At 53.5% G+C, this 25184-nt stretch overlaps 1 protein-coding gene across 6 annotated transcripts in view; it reads left to right on the plus strand.

The window, feature by feature from the left end:
• LOC105495636 (ryanodine receptor 1) overlaps positions 1–25184 on the plus strand; it is a 156342-nt gene that overhangs the window by 126889 nt on the left and 4269 nt on the right. For all 6 annotated transcript variants that reach the window (XM_071086594.1, XM_071086596.1, XM_071086591.1 and 3 more), the window contains 12 exons: positions 4694–5035; positions 8551–9357; positions 10445–10515; positions 11541–11685; positions 14397–14483; positions 15801–16052; positions 16915–17045; positions 19155–19197; positions 19824–19954; positions 20052–20112; positions 21895–22041; positions 22300–22434. In XM_071086594.1, coding sequence (XP_070942695.1) covers positions 4694–5035; positions 8551–9357; positions 10445–10515; positions 11541–11685; positions 14397–14483; positions 15801–16052; positions 16915–17045; positions 19155–19197; positions 19824–19954; positions 20052–20112; positions 21895–22041; positions 22300–22434 — 2352 coding nt within the window. The remainder of the gene's footprint in view (positions 1–4693; positions 5036–8550; positions 9358–10444; positions 10516–11540; positions 11686–14396; positions 14484–15800; positions 16053–16914; positions 17046–19154; positions 19198–19823; positions 19955–20051; positions 20113–21894; positions 22042–22299; positions 22435–25184) is intronic.

Below are 25184 nucleotides of genomic sequence, written 5' to 3' on the forward strand. Positions count from 1 at the left end.
CCATAGTCTGAACCTGACCGATGCGTCCTTGTGGTATCATTTCTTGTGTTCCTCTGTCCCCTGGGTTTCCTCCAAAGTGGGACTCAGCTGAAGTTCGAGCAGATTCAGATTTGGGTGTAAGGAGTTTTTTGGCCAGAACCTTCCTATGTGGGGCTGCTGTGTACCTCCACCAGGAAGCACCTCCTTTCCAGATACCAGCAGCTGTTTCTGCTCAACGCTCAGACATATTCATTCATTAGAGATTGCAAAATGGCAATAGTCTCATTTCCTTTTTTTTTTTAGACAGAGTCTTGTTCTGTCACCCAGGCATGCTCTTGGCTCACTGCGACCTCCGCCTCCCAGGTTCAAGCAATTATCCTGCCTCAGCCTCCCAAAGAGCTGGGATTACCAGCACCCACCATCACCCTGACTAATTTTTGTATTTTTACTAGAGATGGGGTTTCATCACGTTTGCCAGGCTGGTCTTGAACTCCTGACCTCAAGTGATCCACCTGCCGCAGCCTCCCAAAGTGCTGGGATTATAGGCATGACCCACTGCTCCCGGCCTCTTAGTTTTCGTGATGCTTCTTTCATTTGACAAATGAGTATGAGTGCCTACTGTGTGTCAGGCACTGCCCTAGTCCTGAAGGTACAGCAGTGAACAAAACAGAGAGCCCACTGTGGGGGCCGATAGTCCAGTGGGAAGGGGCAGATGCAAATAATGAAATACACAAAGTAATTGTAGGTTATAATCTGTGGTCTGAAGGGCGTGGGAGTGAGCAGAGTGTGGTAAGCCCCGTAAACCGGCTAGTGGAGGAAGGCCTTCTGCAGGAGGGGACAGCGAAGCTGAGAGTTGAAAGGTACCATATGAATCAGGGAGGCTGTGGTGTCCCAGGCAAAGGGGACAGTAAATGGAAAGGCTGAAAGATGGGAACAAGAGGGACAGAGAGCAGCCTGGGCAACATGGCAAAACCCTGTCCCTACAAAAAATGCAAAAATTATCCAGGCATCGTGGCCTGTGCCTGAAGTCCTAGCTACTTGGGAGGCTGAGGCAAGAGAATCACTTGAACCCAGGAGGAGGAGGTTGCTGTGAGCCAAGATCGTGCCATTGCACTCCAGCCTGGGTGACAAGAGCGAAATTCTGTCTCAAAAAAGTAAAAATAAAAATACACAAATTAGCTAGGCATGGTGGTGCATGCCTGTAATCCCAGCTACTCGGGAGGCTGAGGCAAGAGAATTGCTTGAACCCAGGAGGCGGAGGTTGCAGTGAGCCGAGATCATGCCACTGCACTCCAGCCTGGGCAACAGAGTGAGACTCTCTCAAAAATAAAATAAAATATAAAGTAAAATACTAGCCAGGCACGATGACTTATGCCTGTAATCTCGGCACTTTGGGAGGCTGAGGTGGGAGGATCGCTTGAGCCCAGGAGTTCAAACATAATGAGACCTTGTCTCTACAAAAAACTGTTTAAAAAATTATCTGGGCATGCCTGTGGTTCCAACTTGGAAGGCTAAGATGGGAGGATCACTTGAGCCCAGGAGGTCGAGGCTATGGCAAGCCATGATCACTCCATTACACTCTGGCCTAGGTAGTAGAGATAGACTTTGTCTCAAAAAATTAATAATAAAATAAAACAACTAAAAGACTATAAGTAGACTGTAACACAAAGAAATGATAAATGCTGGAGGGAACGGATACCCCATCAACCCTGATGTGAGTACGTATTGCGTGCCTGTATCAAAATAGTTCACCTACCCCATAAATATATACAACGACTATGTACCCACAAAAATGAAAGATAAAAAGGCCTGGTTCACTCCTGGAATCCCAACACTTTGGGAGGCCAAGGCAGGCGGATCACTTGAGATCAGGAGTTCAAGACCAGCCTGACCAACATGGCGAAACCTCATCTCTACTAAAAATACAAAAATTAGCTGAGCGTGGTGGCACATGCCTATAATCTCAGCTACTCAGAAGACTGAGGCAGGAGAATCGCTGAACCCTGGAGGCAGAGGTTGCAGTGAACCAACATCACACCACTGCAGTCCAGCCTGGGTGACAGAGCAAGACTCTGTCTCAAAAAATAAAAGTAAAAATAATGTTTTTTTTAAAATAGGCCAGGTGTGGTGGCTCACGCCTGGAACCCCAGCATTTTGAGAGGCCCAGGCGGGCAGATCATCTGAGGTCAGGAGTTCGAGGTCAGCCTGACCAACATGGCAAAACCCTGTCTCTACTAAAAATACAGAATTAGCCAGTGCGGTGGCACATGCCTGTAGTCCCAGCTACTCAGTAGGCTGAGACAGGAGAATCACTTGAACCCAGGAGGTGGAGGCTGCAGTGAGCCAAGATCGTGCCACCGCACTCCAGCCTGGGCAAGACACAGCAAGACTCTGTCTCTAATAATAATAATAATAATAAATTAATTAATTAATTAATAAAATAAAATAAAATAAAGGGATGGGCAATGAATGATGACAAAGACAGACCAGCAAATCACAAGAGCAGAGTCTAGGAGTGAATGGAGGTGATAGTGTCCCAGGACCCTGTGGAGAGGTGTTTTTTTTTTTTTTTTGCACAGGGTCTCGCTCTTATTGCCCAGGCTAGGTGCAGTGGCACAATCTCGGCTCACTGCAACCTCCGCCTCACAGGTTCAAGCCATTCTCCTGCCTCAGCCTCCCAAGTAGCTGGGATTATAGGCACGCACCACCATGCCTAGCTAATTTTTGTATTTTTAGTAGAGACGGGATTTCACCATGTTGTCCAGGCTGGTCTTGAACTCCCGACCTCAGGTGATCCACCCGCCTTGGCCTCCCAAAGTCCTGGGATTACAGGCATGAGCCACCACGCCTGGCCAGGGTGGGTTTTTGAGACAGATAGTGTCACATTGCTCATGATAGAGGGGGAGGCAGGCAGACGAAGTGAGGGCAGTAGGTGAGGGGTTCCGGTGTGATTATGTCTCCATGCTCTGTGGTTTCTAGAGCCCTTCATGATTTGCAAAGCGTGTTACTCATTTAGAAAGCATTTTGCAAAGTTCTGGGGTTTTTACAAAGCACTTTTGAGAGCCAGAAAATTTTGCTTCTGTTCATACCCCAGAGCAACATTTCTCACACTGCATATTGCAACCCATCTGTAGGTAATGAAATTAATTTAGCAACGCATAACTCGTGACCAGCCTCTTTAGAAATAAAATAGAACATTGCAGAGTGTGCTCCACAGCAAAGGTCAGAATTGTGTCACGAAACCTTTTTTTTTTTTTTTTTTTTTGAGTCACATTGTAAAATGTATTCTTACATTGAGTGCAGTCAAGAACATTTTACGCTGCTCTAGAGAACCTCTTGCAAAAATGCATGGGCAATCAGCACAAGAATGTTCAAGAAAAATGTTGTCTGTAAAAAAAAATCTGTGGGTGAACTTGGTGATTTATGCTTGTAATCCCAACACTTTGTGATGCAGAGGAGGGCACATCACCTGAGTTCAGGAGTTTGGGACAAGCCTAGGCAACATGGCAAAACCCCGTCTACAAAAAAATACAAAAATTCACCAGGTACAGGCCGGGCGCGGTGGCTCAAGCCTGTAATCCCAGCACTTTGGGAGGCCGAGACGGGTGGATCACGAGGTCAGGAGATCGAGACCATCCTGGCTAACACGGTGAAACCCCGTCTCTACTAAAAATACAAAACATTAGCCGGGCGAGGTGGCGGGCGCCTGTAGTTCCAGCTACTCGGGAGGCTGAGGCAGGAGAATGGCATGAACCCGGGAGGCGGAGCTTGCAGTGAGCTGAGATCTGGCCATTGCACTCTAGCCTGGGCGGCAGAGCCAGACTCTGTCTCAAAAAAAAAAAAAAAAAATTCAACAGGTACAGTGGCATGCACATGTAGTCCTAGCTACTCAGGAGGCTGAAGCACACGACTCATTTGACCCTGGGAGGTGGAGGCTGCAATGAGCTGAGATTGTGCCACTACACCACCCCAGCCTGGGTGACAGAGCCAGACCCAGTCTCAGGAGAAAACAAAACAAAACAAAACAAATCTGGAAGCAACCTACATTTCCATCAGGAGGATAACAGATAAACAGTGTTATGGCTGGCTCACACCTGTCACCCCTGCACTTTGGGAGGCGGAGGCGGGTGGATCACCTGAGGACAGGACCGGAGTTCGAGACCAGCCTGGCCAACATGATGAAACCCCATCTCACTAAAAATACAAAAAATTAGCCAGATGTGGTGGCAGGAGCCTGTAATCCCAGCTACTCAGGACGCTGAGGCACTTGAACCTGGGAGGTAGAGGTTGCAGTGAGCCGAGATCATGCCACTGCACTCCAGCCTGGGCGACAGGAGTGAAACTCTGTCTCAAAAAAACAAACAAACAAACAAAAAAACAGGTTTCAGCTGAAGTGGGAGGATCCCTTGAGCCCAGGAGTTTGAGACCAGCCTTGGCAACATAGGGAGACCCTATCTCTAAAAAAAAAAAAAAAATTTAAAAAGTTAAAATTAGCCAGGTGTAGTGGTGTGTGCCTATAGTCCCAGCTACTCTGGAGGCTGGGCAGTTGAGCCCAGGGGTTGGGATGGGGGCAAGAGCGATGTGTTGAGGCTGTGGTGAGCCGTGATTGTGCCACTGCACTCCAGCCTGGGCGATACAGCGATACCTTGTCTAAAAAAAGAGAGAGAATTGAGGCTCTCTAGGCCACCCCACTGACCTCCCTGCCCGCCCCCAGGCCATGGACAGCCAGAAGCAGTTCAGCGGTCCAGAAATCCAGTTCCTGCTTTCGTGCTCCGAAGCGGATGAGAACGAGATGATCAACTGCGAGGAGTTCGCCAACCGCTTCCAGGAGCCAGCTCGCGACATCGGCTTCAACGTGGCGGTGCTGCTGACCAACCTGTCGGAGCATGTGCCGCATGACCCGCGCCTGCACAACTTCCTGGAGCTGGCCGAGAGCATCCTCGAGTACTTCCGCCCCTACCTGGGCCGCATCGAGATCATGGGCGCCTCGCGCCGCATCGAGCGCATCTACTTCGAGATCTCGGAGACCAACCGCGCCCAGTGGGAGATGCCCCAGGTCGGGGGACACGCGCGCGTGCATGCTCGCCTCCTGGGGCTTCGGGCATGTGGGTGCTCACTTCCGGCACGCTTGGACCCCACAGGGGGCCGTGCCGTGCCTCGCATATCTGCCCTACTCTGGCAAGCCCACGCCCACCCTTTTGTACACATTTTGCCCTGCTGTGCCCTTGCACATCCCTGGCTCGCCCCTGGCCATTTCTTGCGCACCTGGACCACACAAGGATGCACAGCCCTTGGGCATGAAGCAGGGTCAGTGTGTCCTGACTGTGGCTGCTCACACGCCATGCTTTTCCCCTACACGCACACCCTGGGAGCTCTGGCAGGCCCTTATAGCCCTGATGCAGCCCTGCCCACACTGTCACCTCCTTGAACCCGCATGGCGATACACCCCTTGCTCACCTTCCCAGCAGCTCCGGTGTGCCGTCTCTTGGTCCTGGCCCGCTCATGCTTACGCTTGTACACGCTCGCCTTGGGGGCTCTGGGGTGCCCTGGCATGCTGACCCACCCTTCACCAGTCATCACGTGTGCCCCCAGATGCATTCTGAAGTCCTAGCACACGATGTGTACCCCCCCTTATTCTGGGCCCACAGGTGGGTGCACACCTCTTGCACACACACCCTGAGGATGCCAGTGAGCCCTCCCAGAACCCTGGCATGCCTCATTCGTTCACTGCCCACTTGCCCTCACTGTAGCCCCGGCACAACCATGCTTACCCACACACACTTGGGCCACAGTCTCAGGCTCACCCACAAGAGCCCCCAGACCCACTCTCTAACCTGACGGACCCTATCTCAGCTCCTCCTATGCCCAGCCCACAAATGCTTGAACACCCCTCACACACTCACTTGCCCCGAGGGTACACTCATGTGGTCCCAGCATGTCCCCAGCACAGTTGGCACACCTGGCTGACATATGGTTCCCCTCCGCATTCCCTCACACTCCCCACATGGCCCTGACACACCCTCACCACATTCTTTTGCACACACATTTGCTTGTTGTTCCTCAGATGCCCCCAGGTACGTGCACACCCCTCCTTGTCTCACACTCATAGCCCGGGAGGCTTGCGCACCCATCACCTCCTTCACAACTGGGCCCTTCATATGTCTCCTCAGGGGACACTAGCTCATGCACGTGGGCTCATGTCCCACACAGAGCCCTGTCCTCATGTTCTGGGAGCCAGTACACAAACCCTTGGCTCCCCTTCGCACATTCATGCCTGCCTCACGCACACTGCATAACTGCAGACCCCTCTCACACTCACTCATACTCCTCCTGTCCCCCCATAGAGTCCCAGGCCCTTGCACACCTGCCCCATGTGCCCACGCCCACTGTGCACACTGAGCCTCTCATGGTTGCACACTTCTGGCATCCTCCCATGCCGCCACGCCCTCCTTGCACCTGAGCCCTCCCTGGCCCCTGGTGTCTCCTCACATACTCCGCAGGAACCCTTGAGATCTTGCACACTCATCTATGCCTCTTGGGACCCGCTGCATACACACCCCCATCTGGCACACACGTGGTTGCAGCATCCTGGCACCCAGGATGTCTGCACATTCCTGCCTCTGCAGGAAGCCCCTGTTCACCATGGCCCTTCCCACTCACTCCTTGCACGTGCTGGGGGAGCTCTGCCCTCCCTCTTCCTCTGCCACTGCGTGCTTCCCACACCAACACTCTTTCCCTTAGTGCTGTTTCTCCAAACATCCGCTCCCTTCTGCTCACCCCTTCCCATTCCACTTTCCCCTGCTCCTCAGGCATCCACGTATGCCCATGTGGCCGCGGAGCACCTGTGTGGCAGTATAATAGGGAACACTGTATGGTGGTGTTGTCATCGTTGTTGTTTGAGATGGAGTTTTGCTCTTGTCGCCCAGGCTGGATTGCAATGGCACGATCTCGGCTCACTGCAACCTCCACCTCCTGGGTTCAAGTAGTTCTCCTGTCTCAGCGTCCCGAGTAACTGAGATTACAGCCATGTGCCACCACACCCAGCTAATTTTTATATTTTCAGTAGAGTCGGGATTTTGCCTTGTTGGCCAGGCTGGTCTTGAACTCCTGACCTCAGGTGATCCGCTTACCTTGGCCTCCCAAAGTGCTGGCATTACAGGCGTGAGCCACCATGGCCTGCCCGTTATATGGCATTTATCAGGCACCAGGAGCTGTTCTAATCATGCAGCATCTACTAACTCATTTAGCCCTCACACCAACCCTACAATGTAGGTCCTATTATGCCCATTTTACAGAGGGAAAACGGAGGTCCAGAGAGTTAATTCAGAATCACCCAGCTACTCAGTGGCAGAATCAGGATTTGAACCCAGGCAGGCTGGCTGCCTTTGCCTTCGAGCACTATGCTCCTCCTCTCAAGGAAGCTAAATACATCCATCCTGGAGCCAGCTCACTGGGATTTCAAATCCTATACGTGCCACCTCATCTGTGTCACCTGGGCATGTACCTTTCTGAGCCTCCCTGTCCTCATCTGTAAAATGGGAAGAAAACCCGCTAGCCCTAGGCTTGTTTGTGAGGATTAAATGAGTTTTATGGAAACTGCTTGTCTGGGGCCTGGCCTTACGGAAGCATTTACAGGAGTACCTGCAATGAGTGCCCTCTATAAAGCGCTCTCTATAGGTTTGCTATTGATAACCAAGACAACAACATGGCCGGGTGCTGTGGCGCCTGCCTGTATTCCCAGCACTTTGGGAGGCCAAGGCCAGAGGAGTGCTTGAGGCCAGGACTTCGACACCAGCCTGACCAACACAGCCAGACCCTGTCTCTGCAAAAAAAATTTTTTTTAGAAATTAGCAGGCCAGTCATGGTGGCTCATGCCTGTAATCCCAGCACTTTGGGAAGCTGAGGCATGCAGATCACTTGAGGCCAGGAGTTCGACACCAGCCTGGCCAACATGGCAAAACCCTGTCTCCACTGAAAATTCAAAAACAGCCCGGCATGGTGTCGGGTGCCTGTAATCCTAGCTACTCAAGAGGCCTAGGCATGGGGATCGCTTGAACCCTGGGGGCGAAGGTTGCAGTGAGCCGAGATAGCATCACTTCATTCCAGCCTGGGAGACAGAGCTAGATCCTGTCTTTTTTTTTTTTTTTTTTTTTTTTGAGACGGAGTCTTGCTCTGTCGCCCAGGCTAGAGTATAGTGGCGAGATCTGGGCTCACTGCAACCTCTGCCTCACGGGTTCGAGTAATTCTCCTACCTCAGCCTCCCGAGTAGCTGGGATTACAGGGGTGCGCCACCACAGCGGCTAATTTTTGCATTTTTAGTGGAGACGGGGGTTTCACCATGTTGGCCAGGCTGGTCTCGAACTCCTGACCTCAAGTGATCTGCCCGGTTTCCCAAATTGCTGTGATTACAGGCGGAGCCACCGCGCCCGACCTGACCCTGTCTCAAAAACAAAACAAAATAACAGTGCATTTAGAATAGCGCCTGCAGCGGTGACCCCTTGTAGCTGCCACTGCTGCTGTCCGAGCCCCCGCTGACAGTGCCCCTATGCTGTCCGCCGCCCCGCGCTTCAGGTGAAGGAGTCCAAGCGCCAGTTCATCTTCGACGTGGTGAACGAGGGCGGCGAGGCCGAGAAGATGGAGCTCTTCGTGAGTTTCTGCGAGGACACCATCTTCGAGATGCAGATCGCCGCGCAGATCTCGGAGCCCGAGGGCGAGCCGGAGACCGACGAGGACGAGGGCGCGGCGGAGGCGGGCGTGGAGGGCGCGGAGGAGAGCGCGGCGGGCCCCGAGGGCACGGCGGCCACGGCGGCGGCAGGGGCGACAGCGCGGGTGGCGGCGGCCATGGGCCGGGCCCTGCGCGGCCTCAGCTACCGCAGCCTGCGGCGGCGCGTGCGGCGGCTGCGGCGGCTCACGGCCCGCGAGGCGGCCACCGCGGTGGCGGCGCTGCTCTGGGCAGCCGTGACGCGCGCGGGGGCCGCTGGCGCGGGGGCGGCGGCGGGCGCGCTGGGCCTGCTCTGGGGCTCGCTGTTCGGCGGCGGCCTGGTGGAGGGCGCCAAGAAGGTGACCGTGACCGAGCTCCTGGCGGGCATGCCCGACCCCACCAGCGACGAGGTGCACGGCGAGCAGCCGGCCGGGCCCGGCGGAGACGCAGACGGCGAGGGTGCCAGCGAAGGCGGAGGGGACGCCGCGGAGGGCGCTGGAGACGAGGAGGAGGCGGTGGACGAGGCCGGGCCGGGCGGTGCCGACGGGGCGGTGGCCGTGACGGATGGGGGCCCCTTCCGGCCCGAAGGGGCTGGCGGTCTTGGGGACATGGGGGACACGACGCCTGCGGAACCGCCCACGCCCGAGGGCTCTCCCATTCTCAAGAGGAAGCTGGGGGTGAGAGAGCAGGCGGGGGCTTTGGGGTTTTGGAAAGATGAGGCATTGAAGGGAGGAAGAGAGCCCGACTGGGTATAAACACACCGAGAAGAGAGAACTGGCCAGAGGGATAGGCACACGCAGGGCGCACGCACCCACGGAGGACGCACACGGGGACTGAGCGGGCGCCGGGCAAGAGAGACGCTCAGAGACAGAGGGATACACAGACGCACAGAGAGACTTAGAGATGGAGACCTGGAGAAAGGGCCGGGGGGGAGAGAGTGCAGGGCCCAGGAGAGGTACAGAAAATGACACCTGGAGAGCCAGAAAGAGTAAGAAACCCAGAGACCAAATTAGAAGGCAAGAAAGACCAAAACTAAGCCGGGCGCGGTGGCTCACATCTGTGATCCCAGCACTTTGGGAGGCCGAGGCGGGCGGATCACCAGAGGTCAGGAGTTTGAGATCATCCTGGCCACCGTGGTGGAACCCTGTCTCTACTAAAAATACAAAAATTAGCCGGGCGTGGTGGTGTGCGCCTGTAATCCCAGCTACTAGGGGGGGCTGAGGCAGGAGAATCGTTTGAACCCGGGAGGCGGAGGTTGCAGTGAGCCAAGATGGTGCCACTGCACTCCAGCCTAGGCGACAGAGCGAGACTCCGTTTCCAAAAAAAAGAAAAGGAAAAGAAAGACCAAGACTAAAAAAAGTTTCCAGACAGGGTCAGGGCCACTAGGAAAAGACCCTCGGAGATACTGGTGTGGGAATGAAGTACCCCATGGAGGAAGGAACCCCAAACATCCTCAGGCACTTGGTGCTGGGAATGCCATGGTGGGGCGCAGAGGTCAAGGTGGTGGGAAGCAGTGGGAGACAAGCAGAGCTGCACATGGAGTCAGCCCGACCCTGCGCAGTGCTTTGGGCAAAGGTCTTCACCTCGATGAGCCTCAGTTTCCCCTCTGTAAAATGGGAGTCATAATCTGCCTCTTTCTGGTGGGGAGAAGTGTAAAACTTAGATTACCCAGGGGAAATAAGAAAGGAGATGAGAGGAACAGGCAAGCAGCCCTGAGAAGCGCTTGGGGTGGGGACTCAGCCCTGATGCTTGCCCCGCCCCTAGGTGGATGGAGTGGAGGAGGAGCTCCCGCCAGAGCCGGAGCCGGAACCAGAACTGGAGCCGGAGAAAGCAGAGTGAGTGGCCAGCCCCTATCACTGCCTCCCTCCTAGACTAGGAGCCTCCAGAGATCAGGCCCCGGGGCTGTCCTGGCCACCCTGTGTCCTCGGTGTCACCCAGCCCAGACTCAGGCACGGAAGAGAGGCTCTGAGAAAAAGAATCAAGAAATAAATGCTCCAGCTTGAGCACTATAAAAAAAAATTAAAATTGGCCGGGCGCGCTGGCTCACGCCTGTAATCCCAGCACTTGGGAGGCTGAGGCAGGTGGATCACGAGGTCAGGGGATCGAGACCATCCTGGCTAACACGGTGAAACCCCGTCTCTACTAAAATACAAAAAAATGAGCCGGGCGTGGTGGTGGACACCTGTAGTCCCAGCTACTTAGGAGGCTGAGGCAGGAGAATGGCATGAACCGGGAGGCGGAGCTTGCAGTGAGCCAAGATTGCGCCACTGCACTCCAGCCTGGGCAACAGAGCGAGACTCCGTCTCAAAAAAAAAAAAAAATTTAAATTAGCCAAGCATGGTGGTATGTGGAGAGACTGAGGTGGGAAGATCACCACTGCACTCCAGCCTGGGTGACAGAGCAAGACCCTGTCTCAAAAAAAACAAAAACAAAAAAAACCAGAAAAATAAAAACTCCCATCTAACCGCCAGGTCATCACATGTGCCTTCCCTCTGCATGGAACACAGGCCCCCATGCCTCCTCTGAGTCTCTCTCATCCTTTCCAATTCTCCAGGACACCTGACCCCCTCCTAAGCTGAGGAAGTGTCTCCTCCAGATTCCCACAACCCCCTGAGCTTCCGGCATCCCAGCCCTGACCACTCTGGGCTGTCACTGCCTGGTGTCACTGTCACTGCCTGTCTCCCACATTGGACTGGAGCCTCATAAGGGCAAGTCCTGATTATCTCATCATCCCATGTACCCAGCACCATCCAAATCTGGGCCAGGCATGGGGTGGGCCCCCGACGAATGCTTTTGAATGAATGAACTCATGCATTGCCTGCCCTGGCACCTCCTGACCTCTCTCTGTCCTGCCTTGCAGTGCCGAGAATGGGGAGAAAGAAGAAGTTCCCGAACCCCCACCAGAGCCCCCCAAGAAGCAAGCACCTCCCTCACCCCCTCCAAAGAAGGAAGAAGCTGGGGGTGAATTCTGGGGAGAACTGGAGGTGCAGAGGGTGAAGTTCCTGGTGAGGATCCAGCCAGGTCACTTGAACCTTCTTCTCCCCGGGAACCCCACCTCTGGTGCCCACCTCTCCTGCTCACCCTGTTCTTGTGTTCACCTGTTCAAGCTCATCTCCAAGAAGAACGCTAGCTGGGGAGAGGGCAGAGGCATCCCCAGACCTGAGGACAGGGTAGCATTTTCAGATGGCCCTCACTTGGTTCCTTGTCCCCTCCCTGCTCACAATCCTTATTCCAACCTCCACACCTCTGTTCATCATGGTCACCCACCCACACTTCCACCTCCATCCTCTATCCAGAGCTACATTCAATGAGGCCACCGCTCTGGCCTTCCCACCGTGGCCTGTTCTTGGCTGTCAGCCTTTAGAGTCTTAGTCCCTCCATTACTCCCAGTGCTGCTGTGGAGGTCTGAGCTCTCTCCCAGTTCCTGGGAAAGCGTTCATCTCATCCAGGCCAGGAAGAAGGGTGGGTGTTGGGAGGCAGGTCCCAGGGTTCCCTCCATCCTGTCTCCTTTCCAGGCCTGGCCTGATAGGAGGGGGTAAGGGAGGCTGGACACGGTGGCTCACGCCTATAATCCCAGCACCTTGGAAGGCCGAGGCAGGCGGGTCGCCTGAGGTCAGAAGTTCAAGGCCAGCCTGGCCAACATGGTGAAACCCCATGTCTACTAAAAATACAAAAAAAAAAAAAAAATTATCCGGACATAGTGGTGTATGCCTGCAATTCCAGGTACTCAGGAGGCTGAGGCATGAGAATCGCATGAACCCAAGAGGCAGAAGTTTCAGTGAGCCGAGATCGCGCCACTGCACTCCAGCCTGGGCGACAGAGCGAGACTCTGTCTCAAAACAAAAGTTGCAGGGGAGGGCGGTGAGGGAATCATGTGGAACGAAGGTGGTTCATGAGAATTTGTGGGAATAATAAGGGATGGAGGGAAAGGTGGAGAGAAAGAGGGAGAGATGGAAGATGTTCCCGGCCACATGAGGGGGCTCATGCCTGTAATTCCAGTACTTTGGAAGGCCAAGGTAGGAGGATCGCTTGAGCCCAGGAGTTTGAGACAAGCCAGGGCAATAAAGGGAGATCCCTGTCTCTATGAAATAATTTTTCTTTCTTTTTTTTTTTTTTTTTTTTCTCTGTTGCCCAGGCTGGAGTGCAGTGGCGCGATCTCAGCTCACTGCAAGCTCTGCCTCCTGGGTTCACGCCATTCTCCCACCTCAGCCTCCCAAGTCTGGGACTACAGGCGCCCACCATCACACCCGGCCAATTTTTTGTATTTTTAGTAGAGATGGGATTTCACCATGTTAGCCAGGATGGTTTCGATCTCCTGACATCGTGATCTGCCCGCCTCAGCCTCCCAAAGTGCTGGGATTACAAGTGTGAGCCACCGCGCCCAGCGGAATTTTTTTAATTTTTTTTTTTTTTTTAATTACTGCTCCTTGCAGAGCAGGGCTACCCTATAGGCAGTGCACCCAGAGTAGCCAAAATTGTTTCTTTAATTAGCTGGGCGAGTTAACACATGCCTGTAGTCCTGGGTATTCAGGAGGCTGAGGCAGGAGCATCACTTGAGCACAAGAGGTTGAGGCAGCAGTGAGCTATGATTGCATCACTGCACTCCAACCTGGGTAACAGAGCAAGACCTTGACTCAAAAAAAAAAAAAAAAAAAAAGTTCCCTTTCATCTTCTGTAAAGCAGACAGGGTGACCTCACTCAGGGAGCAGCATGCCAAATGGCTTGGAGATTGGACTCTGGAGCCTGACTGCCTGGGTTCAAATCCCAGCTATGCCACTCATTGGCTATGTTACCTTGAGCAAGACTCCACTTCCCTGAGCCTCAGTTTCCTCATCTGTAAAGTGCGCATAACGGTAGTACCCACTTCACAGTGCTGTGCTGAGCATTAAACAGGTTCTTGCAAATAAAGCTCTTAGCCCAGATGTTGGTATAAGCAAGCACTCAATAAATAGGAGGTTGAGGCCAGGTGCAGTGGCTCACACCTATAATCCAGCACTTTGGGAGGCCGAGGTGGGTGGATCACCTGAGGTCAGGAGTTTGAGACCAGCGTGGCCAGCATGGCGAAATCCCATCTCTACTGAAAATATAAAAATTAACTGAGTGTGGTGGTGCACGCCTGTATTCCCAGCTACTCAGGAGGCTGAGATGAGAATTTGAACCCAGTAGGCAGAGGTTGCAGTGAGCCAAGATGGCGGCACTGCTCTCCAGCCTGGGTGACAGAGTAAGACTCCGTCTCAAAAATAATAATAATAATGATAATAATAGGCCGGGCGCGGTGGCTCAAGCCTGTAGTCCCAGCACTTTGGGAGGCCGAGACGGGCGGATCACGAGGTCAGGAGATCAAGACCATCCTGGCTAACATGGTGAAACCCCGTCTCTACTAAAAAATACAAAAAACTAGCCAGGCGCGGTGGCGGGTGCCTGTAGTCCCAGCTACTCGGGAGGCTGAGGCAGGAGAATGGCGGGAACCCGGGAGGCGGAGCTTGCAGTGAGCCGAGATCCGGCCACTGCACTCCAGTCTGGGTGACAGAGCAAGACTCCGTCTCAAAAAAAATAATAATAATAATAATAATGATAATAATAATCAATTAATTAATAGGTTGTAGGAACAGATATTGAGAGCCCAGGTGCTTTGACTGTGGGTAAATGATGGGATGAATTCTCCAGGGAAGAGGCTGATCTGTGAGTGCTTTCTCTCTTTTTGTCTTCTCTCCAGAACTACCTGTCCCGGAACTTTTACACCCTGCGGTTCCTTGCCCTCTTCTTGGCATTTGCCATCAACTTCATCTTGCTGTTTTATAAGGTGCTGGTCCCGAAGGGCTGGGAGGGTCAGGCCCTTATCCATGCTGTGGGATGGGAGGCTCAGCCCCCATCATAATTTCAGGGTTCCTCCAGTGAAGGGACAAGGCACTGGGCTCAGGGTCCTTAGGAGGGTTCAGGCTGGACACCTGGATCCTGGGACCCCCCCCTCCATGGGGGTGAGTAGGGGATACCTGGATCCATCTGGGACAGAAACCTGAGTGCCTGTGGGAGTTAGAACAGGAGCAGGAGCTGAGTTCTCTGCTCAGCTCGGCCACATGCCAGTCCTGTGTGCCTGGCTGCAGGCCCTCAGATCTCGGCAACACCTACTGATTCCGTTAAGCATCTTTGCTTTCACGTAAGCTAAACAGAAGTTTGCGGGGAGGAAGAAACAGTCTGCTCACAGAATGAAAGGAAAGGGCTAAGAACCAGGCCTCCTGAAAGACAAAGGGACCCTTGGGGTCTTGCCAGGGGTCTAGATAACAGGACAGTAAGGTAGACTAGAGAGATCGAAGCATGGCTTCTGTGGGACCCAGTCCTGCTCCACCGCCCACTGGTGCATGATGTTAGGCAAGGTGCTTACCGTCCCTGAGCCTCAACCCTCTCATCTGTAAAATGGAATACCTCTTAGTGCTGTGGGAATTGAAAGAGGATAAGGCACCAGGCACAGTGGCTCACGCCTGTAATCCCAGGACTTTGGGAGGCCAAAGTAGGTGGATCACCTAAGTCAGGAATTCAAGACCAGCCTGGCCATATGGTGAAACCCCGTCTCTACTAAAAATACAAAAACATTAGCTGGGCATGGTGGTGGGCACCTGTAATCCAAGCTATGCAGGAGGCTGAGACAGTAGAATCCCTTGAACCCGGGAGGCAAAGGTTGCAGTGAGCCAAGATTGCACCACTGCACCCAGGCTGCGTGACAAGAGTGAAACTCCGTCCACCCCACCAAAAAGAAGAAGATGAGTATGTGTAAGGCACTTAGAGCAACAGTACCTGGCATATAAAAAGCACTGTGTAAATGTTTAACTGCTGCTAATTTTCGTGTTAGTGTTAATATTAGTGGGCAGTCTCTTTAGAGCTCCACTATGAAGATGAACCAACTCTGTCTTCAGTTCTGTGCCACTCAGTTCGACAGGCTAATTCCCAGGTCAGAGACTGATTTGCTAGCTAGGGCCCTGGTCCCACCCCTTGATCTTGATTGACAGCCACACCAAGACTGTATCTGGTATGGCCCCAGTGCAATCTCAGGAATGGAGGCTCAATTTTGTGAGTGGGCTCTGCATGTGGCAGACCCACAGATGGATCTCTGTCCCCATTTCAGGTCTCAGACTCTCCACCAGGGGAAGACGACATGGAAGGCTCAGCTGCTGGGGACGTGTCAGGTGCAGGCTCTGGTGGCGGCTCTGGCTGGGGCTTGGGGGCCGGAGAGGAGGCAGAGGGCGATGAGGATGAGAACATGGTGTACTACTTCCTGGAGGAGAGCACAGGCTACATGGAGCCCGCCCTGCGGTGTCTGAGCCTCCTGCATACACTGGTGGCCTTTCTCTGCATCATTGGCTATAACTGTCTCAAGGTGGGCCCATGGCCATGGTTCTGGGGCAAGGGCTTATTGGCTGGGTAGGGGTGGGGGCGGTGCTGGAGTACTGGCTGGGGCTGGGGACCCTCACAGTGGCTGGGACAGAGGGGGCCCAGGGTTGGGGCGAGGGCTGGGGAACTGGGTACAGGATTGGGGTCTCCAGCAAGGATGACATTCAAATTGGGAACGGTCTTGATACTTTACTATTGGATGAACTTTACTATTGGAGTTCTTTGGGCTTAAAACTTTCATACATGCTGTTCCCTCTGCCTGCAAAGCTTTGCCCCGCTTCCACCTCCTTGCACCTGCCTCTGTTTTATTCATCCTTCAGTTCTGAGTTCAGACCTCCCTCCATGGGAAGCCCTAGGTGGCATCAGGCACCACTCCTGGACTCCCACAGCTCCCCTGTTCTCACATCCTGGACCGATCCCTCTGCCTGTGCCCCACCCCCATTGTGGCCCTGACCCCTCTATGCCCCTATATCCCAGCCCTGACACCCCTGCCTGTGCCTCCCCACTGCCAGCCCTATCCCCTCTGCCTGTGCCCCCCAATTCCAGCCCTGATCCCTCTATCTATGCCCCCCATCCCGGCCCTGATCCATCTATCTTTGTACCCACATTCCAGTCATGACACCTCTGCCTGCGCCTCCCCCATCCCCGCCCTGACCCCTCTGCCCATGTCCCCCACATCCCAGTCCTGAGCCCTCTGCCTGGACCTCCTCATTTCTACCCTTATCACTGGGAAAGCACTTCTGATGTGGGGTCGCACACAGACTCCAGCAAGATCTCATGGCTTCTGCTGAGACTGTGGTCCAGCCAAGGTGCCTGACACCCACCCTTGGCCTCCTCCCACTATCCAGGTGCCCCTGGTAATCTTTAAGCGGGAGAAGGAGCTGGCCCGGAAGCTGGAGTTTGACGGCCTATACATCACAGAGCAGCCCGAGGACGATGACGTAAAGGGGCAGTGGGACCGACTGGTGCTCAACACACCGTAAGGACCCAGCCCCCACCTCAGGGTGGCAGCAGGAGGGAACCTGGGTTTCCACCCAGTCCAGGATAGGACCCAAAAAAACTAAGGTTTCAGGCCAGGCACGGTGGCTCACGCCTGTAATCCCAGCACTTTGGGAGGCCGAGGTGGGCGGATCATGAGGTCAGGAGTTCGAGACCAGCCTGGCCAACATGGTGAAACCTCGTCTCTACTAAAAGTACAAAAATTAGCTGGGCGTGGTGGCGGGCACCTGTAATCCCAGCTACTGGGGATGAATCAGGAGAATCACTTGAATCTGGGAAGTGGAGGATGCAGATCGCACCATTGCACTCCAGCCTGGGCAACAAGAGCGAAATTCCGTCCCCCATGCCCCCGACAAAAAAAAAAAAACCTAGGATTTCAGTCCCTGCAGGCCCTGCCTCATTCTCCCCAAGCCTTACTCTTCCTTTCCATAAAAGAGGCACATTTCCCGTGCATCACAGCATCTGTGTGGGTGAGGGTGGCACACGGAGATTCCTAGACTTGAGGCCGGGAAGTTCCTCTTCAGTGACTCTGGGGTGTGAGCCCAGGAACCCATGTTTTAAACCCTGTCTCCCAGTGTGATTCTTACTCAGGCGCAATGAGTGCAAAATAAAGATGTGGCCGGGCGCGGTGGCTCACACCTGTAATCCCAACACTTGGGAGGCCAAGGTGGGCAGATCACTTGAGGTCAGGAGTTCGAGACCAGCCTGGCCAACATGGTGAAACCCCATCTCTACTAAAAATACAAAAAGTAGTCTCTACTAAAAATACAAAAATTAGCCAGGCATGGTTGTGGGCACCTGTAGTCTTAGCTACTGAGGAGGCTGAGGCATGAGAATCACTTAAACCTGGGAGGTAGATGTTTCAGTGAGCCGAGATTGTGCCTCTGCACTCCAGCCTAGGCAACAGAGCGAGACTCCATCTAAAAAAAAAAAAGAAAGAAAGAAATCATTAGGGGCCTTAGGGGCCGCACTCGGTGGCTCACGCCTGTAATCTCAGCACTTTGTGAGGCTGAAGCGGGAGGATCCCTTGTGCCCAGGAGTTCAAGACCAGCCTGGGCAACATAGGGAGACCTCTATCTTTAGAAAAAAAAAACAAACTAAAAAGCAGACATGCTAGCCTGGCTAGTGCATGCCTGTAGTCTTAGCTACTTGGGAGGCTGAGGCAGGAGGATCGCTTGAGCCCAGGAGTTCCAGGATGCAGTGAGCTATGATTATGCCACTGTCCTTCAGCCTGAGTGACAGAGCAAGACCCTATGTCTGGGGGAAAAAAAAGAATAGGAATTAGAAGTGCAATGAATCGAAGCACTTCAAATAATTGTAAATCTGTGAACTCATAATCAATTGTCACTCCACCCTTTCAAACAACAAAACTCGGTAGCCATACTTGAGGATGTTAGGGCATCAATTTGTCACTTGGAAAACTGGTCAATAAAGGGCCAGAATCATGAAATTAAATGAAATCAACCAGTATGAGGAAGGAGGCAGTTCCACTGGAGTTGGTGCTGGGTCGGGCTGCTGGTTTGGACTCCTTCCCGCCCATCACCACGCCAGAGCCTCTTTATCAGAGTGCCATTCTGAGGTCTTTTTTGCACATCTGGCTCTGAATGCAAATTCTCTACCTCATCTGGGGTCCAGCAAAGATGGCAGGGGGGGTCCCCACTGCTCAAGGTTCCTACAAGAAAAGCAGTGGAGCCAGGCACGGTGGCTCACGCCTGTAATCCCAGCACTTTGGGAGGCCAAGGCGGGTGGGGGGGGGGATCACCTGAGGTCAGAAGTTCGAGACCAGCCTGACCAACATGGCAAAACCCAATCTCTACTAAAAATACAAAAATTAGCCGGGCATGGTGCCACACACCTGTAATCCCAGCTACTCAGGAGGCTGAGGCAGGAGAATCGCTTGAACCTGGGAGGCAAAGGTTGCAGTGAGCCGATAACACACCACTGTACTCCAGCCTGGGCGACAGAGTGAGACAGAGAAAAAAAAAAAAAAACAGTGGAATTTCAACCCACCCCCCAATGTGACTGACAGCTCCGATCCCTCTGGCCCTAACATCTCACACTCACGCGCGCTCTCTCTCTCTCTCGGCAGGTCTTTCCCCAGCAACTACTGGGACAAGTTTGTCAAGCGCAAGGTGAGAGGACATGGATGCACTGGGTCCTGGATTAGGTCCCTGCCTGCCACCAGGTCGTCACAGGCTTGCCGAGCACTTGCTTGGTGTGTGACCTTGGGCAAGAGGTTTTTTTGCCTCTCTGAGTAACACCTCAGTTTCCCCATGGGGAGATGGGTATAGTAAGCACACTTCCCTTTCTTGAATGGGCACATGGAAAGAGCAGAGCATCAAGGCTGGGCACGGTGGCTCACACCTGTAATCCCAGCACTTTGGGAGGCCAAGGTGGGCGGATCACTTGAGGTTAGGAGATCAAGACCAGCCTGGCCAACATGGTGAGACCCCGTCTCTACTTAAAATATAAAAAATTAGCTGGTGTGGCGGCGGGCGCCTGTAATCCCAGCTACTCAGGAGGCTGAGGCAGGAGAATCACTTGAACGTGGGAGGCAGAGGTTGTGGTGAGCAGAGATGGTGCCACTGTACTCCAGCCTGGGCATCAGAGGGAGACTCTGTCTCAACACAAAACAAAACAAAACAATGCACCTCTCATTTCTCGTTCAGAGTTTGGAGTGTCCCCAGAACCCCCTTGCAGGCCACGACACACACCACACTCCAGCTGTGTCTACACAGCTTGACGCTCTCTTGTGCAGGTCCTGGACAAACATGGGGACATCTACGGGCGGGAGCGGATTGCTGAGCTACTGGGCATGGACCTGGCCACACTAGAGATCACCGCCCACAATGAGCGCAAGCCCGACCCGCCACCAGGGCTGCTGACCTGGTGAGCCCAGGACGCCCCTGCACAGGCCTGGGGCATGCAGGGGAGGTGACTGGGGTCTGACACTCAAGCATATCTCCTCCGACCCCTGCCCCCACAGGCTCATGTCCATCGATGTCAAGTACCAGATCTGGAAGTTCGGGGTCATCTTCACAGACAACGTGAGCAGGGGCCCGCAGATTGGGGAGGGACTCTGCAGGGGTGGGGCATTAGGAGGGTTCCCAGCTTGGGGGATTCCTGACCAGAGAATGACTCCTGGGACGCTGAGTGGCTGTGACCCTAGGGTACCTTCTTACCCACACGAGGCTCCTTATCCCCCCAGACATCGTTTTTTTATTATTACTATTTTTTTTTTAAATAGCTGGGATTGGGTGTGGTGGCTCACGCCTGTACTCCCAACGCTTTGAGAGGCCAAGGCTGGTGGCTCACTGGAGTCCAGAGTTTGAGACCAGCCTGGACAATATAGTGAGATCCTCTCTCTACAAAAAATTTAAAAATTAGCTGGGGCTGGGCGTGGTGGCTCACACTTGTAGTCCCAGCACTTGCGGAGGCCGAGGCAGGCAGATCACTTGAGGTCAGGAGTTCAAGAGAAACCTGGCACCGGGCATGGTGGCAGGTGCTTGTAATCCCAGCTACTCGGGAGGCTGAGGCAGGAGAATGGCTTGAATTCAGGAGGTGGAGGCTGCAGTGAGCTAAGATCGCACCACTGCACTCCAGCCTGGGTGACAGAATGAGAATCCGTCTCAAAAAAAAAAAAAAAAAATTAGCCAGGCAGCCAGGCACAGTGGCTCACACCTGTAATCCCAGCTCTTTGGGAGGCAAAGGCAGAGGATTGCTTGAGCTCAAACATTTAAGACCAGCTTGGGCAACTTTTGTAGAGACGGTGAAACCCTGTCTCTACAAAAAATACAAACATTAGCCAGGTGTGGTGGCACACACCTGCAGTCCCAGCTACTCAACAGGCTGCAGTGGGAGGATGGCTTGAGCCCAGGAGGCAGAAGTTTCAGTGAGCTGCGTGTTCACCACTGCACTTCAGCCTGGATAACAGAGTGAGACCCTGTCTCTAACAAAAAGCAGAGAATGGCCAAGTGCGGTGGCTCAGGCCTGTAATCCCAGCACTTTGGGTTGGGAGGCCGAGGTGGGTGGATAAATTGAGGCCAGGAGTTAGAGACCAGCTTGGCCATCATGGTGAAACCCCAGCTCTACTAAAAATACAAAAATTAGCTGGGTGTGGTGACCCACGCCTGTGGTCCCAGCTACTTCAGAGGCTAAGGCAGGAGAATCGCTTGAACCCGGGAGGCGGAGGTTGCAGTGAGCCGAGATTGCACCACTGCACTCCAGCCTGGGCAACAGACTAACACTCCATCTCAAAAAAAAAAAAAAAATTAGCTGGGTGTGGTTACCCACACCTATGGTCTCAGCTACTTGGGAGGCTAAGCAAGGCTAAGGTAGGCTTAGCCTCCTTCACTTGGACCCTGGAGGTGGAGATTGCGGTGAGCTGGGATTGCGCCATTGCACTTCAGCCTGGGTGACAAGAGTGAAACTCCATCTCAAAAAAAAAAAAAAAAAAAAAAAAGGAAGAAATGAGGGAGTTTCACTATGTTGCCTGGACTGGTCTTGAACTCCTGACCTCAAGTGATCCTCCTGCCTCAGCCCCCCAAAGCGCTGGGATTACAGGCATGAGCCACCACACCCGGCCCAGAACATCCTTTGGCTTCCTCAGTGTGCCCTTGGATTCCCAGATTATTTCCTTCTGCAGGGGGCTCTCATCTCCCCGCAGGATGCCTTCTCACCCAGAATGCCCCATCCTCCATGTACTCCCCAGCCAGGGCTGGCACCCGACCCCCAGGGCATAGCTGACTCTCCCGAGTGGCCCCTACCCTCCAGAGTGCTCCTCATGTGTCCCTGCCTTCCCCCTGACACCTGGCCCTGTGCGCCCACAGTCCTTCCTGTACCTGGGCTGGTATATGGTGATGTCCCTCTTGGGGCACTACAACAACTTCTTCTTCGCTGCCCATCTCCTGGACATCGCCATGGGGGTCAAGACGCTGCGCACCATCCTCTCCTCCGTCACCCACAATGGGAAACAGGTGTGGGGAGGACCTGGCTGTGGGGCGTGGGCCAGCAGGGACCAGCGTGGCAGTGGGTGGTGGAGGGGTGAGGGCCGGGCAGCTGGGCTGAGGAGGGGCAAGGCCAGGCGGGGCCAAGCCAAGGGTGTGTGGGGCAGCAAGGTAGAGCCACGGGGACTGAACTGGGGCCAGGACCTGGAATGGGTGTGGCCAGGGGAGGGCAAGCCCAGGGCGGAGCTGACCTGGCCCCGTCCTGCCCCGGCCCCGTCCTGCCCCCAGCTGGTAATGACCGTGGGCCTTCTGGCGGTGGTCGTCTACCTGTACACCGTAGTGGCCTTCAACTTCTTCCGCAAGTTCTACAACAAGAGCGAGGATGAGGATGAGCCTGACATGAAATGTGACGACATGATGACGGTGAGCCCCTCCCCCAGCGCTCTGGGACCCTTCCTTCTCCCATCTGTTGAAGGGGTTAATAATGGTACCTCCAGGCCGGGCGTGGTACCTCCAGTCTGCAATCCCAGCGTGTTGGGAGGCGGAAGCGGGAGGATCACTTGAGTCCAGAAGTTGGAAACCAGCCTGGGCAACAAGGCAAAAATCCCGTCTCTATAAAAAATGTTAAATATTAGCTGGGTGTTGTGTTGTGTACCTGGAGGCTAAGGCAGGAGGATCACTTGAGCCCAGCAGTTTGAGGCTTCAGTGAGCTACGAATGGGCCACTACACTCCATCCTGGTAGACAGAGGGACACCTTGCCTCTAAAAAATGAAAATAGTACCTACAGTTTGGCAAGCTGATGCATGCCAGGCACATTTTGTTTTTTTTGGTTTTGGTTTTTGTTTTTTTCAGTCGGAGTCTCGCTCTGTTGCCCAGGCTGGAGTGCAGTGGCACAATCTCGGCTCACTGCAACCTCCACCTCCCGGGTTCAAGTGATTCTCCTGCCTTAGCCTCCCAAGTAGCTGGGACTACAGGCATGTGCCACCGTGCCCAGGTAATTTTTGTATTTTTAGTAGAGACAGGGTTTCACCATGTTGACCAGGATGGTCTCCATCTCTGCCTGTGCCCTTGTGATCCGCCCACCTTCGCCTCCCAAAGTGCTGGAATTACAGGCGTGAGCCACCGCGCCCGGCCATGTCAGGTACTTTGAACAGTGCCAGGCAAATGAGTGCTCCACATCTGTTGGCCATTGTTTCAATATTATTTGAGCTGAGGTTTTTTGTTTTTTTTTTTTCTGAGACGAAGTCCCAGGCTGGAGTGCAGTGACATGATCTCAGCTTACTACAACCTCTGTCTCTCAGGTTCAAGTGATTCTCCTGTGGCGTGAACCCGGGAGGCGGAGCTTGCAGTGAGCTGAGATCCGGCCACTATACTCCAGCCTGGGCAACAGAGCGAGACTCCGTCTCAAAAAAAAAAAAAAAAAAAAAAGAAAACCAAACAAGTGATTCTCCTGCTTCAGCCTCCTGAGTAGCTGGGATTACAGGCAAACACTACCACACCCAGCTGATTTTTGTATTTTTAGTAGAACTGGGAGATCTCACTATGTTGGCCAGGCTAGTCTTGAACTCCTGACCTCAAATGATCCACCCACCTCGGCCTCCCAAAGTGCTGGGATTACAGGCCTGAACCACCACCCCCAGCCTTATTTGAGCTTTTCAAACGGATTATTATTGGAAAGGTACTCAGGGAGCTTGCCCCTGCCACTTATGAGCCATGTGATTTTTGGACAGGCTACTCAACCTCCTCCCTATGCCCTGGGGGCTTCACTTGTAAAATGAGTGTGTAATAGTAGGACTAATAGGTGCTCCCTGGCTATCGAAGACTTAAAAGACTTAGACTAGTGCCTTGCACGGTGGCTCATGCCTGTAATCCCAGCACTTTGGGAGGCTGAGGCGGGCGGATCACCTGAGGTCCGGAGTTCGAGACCAGCCTGACCAACATGGAGAAACCCCGTCTCTACTAAAAATACAAAATTAGGCCGGGCGCGGTGGCTCATGCCTGTAATCCCAGCTCTCAGGGAGGCAGAGGCGGGAGGATAGCTTGAGCCCAGGAGTTCGAGACCTGCCTGGGTAATATAGCGAGACCCCGTTCTCCACAAAAAGGAAAAAAAAAAAAAAGACAAAAAATACAAAATTAGCCGGGCATGGTGGCGCATGCCTGTAATCCCAGCTACTCGGGAGGCTGAGACAGGAGAATCGCTTGAACCCGGGAGGTGGAGGTTGCAGTGAGCCGAGATCGCACCACTGCACTCCAGCCTGGGCAACAAGAGTGAAACTCTGTCTCAAAAAAACAAAACAAAAAAACAAACAAACAAAAAGACTTGGACTAGTGCCTGGCACATCCTCAGGATTATATAGATGTTAGCTTCTATCATCATTATCCACAATTAAAAGTTTCATCCAGGCCAGACGCAGTGACTCACATCTGTAATCTCAACACTTTGGGAGGCTGAAGCAAGAGGATCACTTGAGCTTAGGAGTTCGAGGTTGCAGTGAGCTATGATTATGCCACTGCACTCCAGCCTGGGTACCACAGTGAGACTCTGTCTCAAGTTTAAAAAAAAGTTTCACCCAAGGTATACCCAGCGTTCAATGCATATTTATTTTTTCTCTTCTATTCTAATAATGGTGATCATAGCCCCAATTGATATGAACTTACTAGAGACATAGGCCACAATTAAAAGAATCATTTCCCAGGTTTATCTCCAAAGATGTCCTGTAATCTGGCTCCCTGGGTTCCTTCCTGCTCTCAGGACAAAGTCCAGCTCCTCAACCTGACATCTGAGGCCCTTCCAGACACGGCCTCACTGCCTACAGCCTTGTTTTCATTATAGTCACTTATCTTAGCTTTTACTCTAGGATGACTGTGTTCTCTCACATCCTGGGAACACAAAAAGAACAAGTGTATGTCGGGTGCTGTGGCTCACGCTTTTAATCCCAGCACTTTGGGAGGCCAAGGCAGGTGGATCATCTGAGGTCAAGAGTTTGAGACCAGTCTGGCCAACATAGTGAAACCCCGTCTCCACTAAAAATACAAAAATTAGTGGGATGTGGTGGTGTGCGCCTGTAATCCCAGCTACTTGGGAGGCTGAGGCAGGAGAATCTCTTGAACCCTGGAGGCGGAGGTTGTGGTGAGCCGAGATTGCACCATTGCACTCCAGCCTGGGCAACAA

The sequence above is a fragment of the Macaca nemestrina genome, chromosome 20, assembly GCF_043159975.1.
Source record: "Macaca nemestrina isolate mMacNem1 chromosome 20, mMacNem.hap1, whole genome shotgun sequence".
Taxonomy (NCBI): domain Eukaryota; kingdom Metazoa; phylum Chordata; class Mammalia; order Primates; family Cercopithecidae; genus Macaca; species Macaca nemestrina.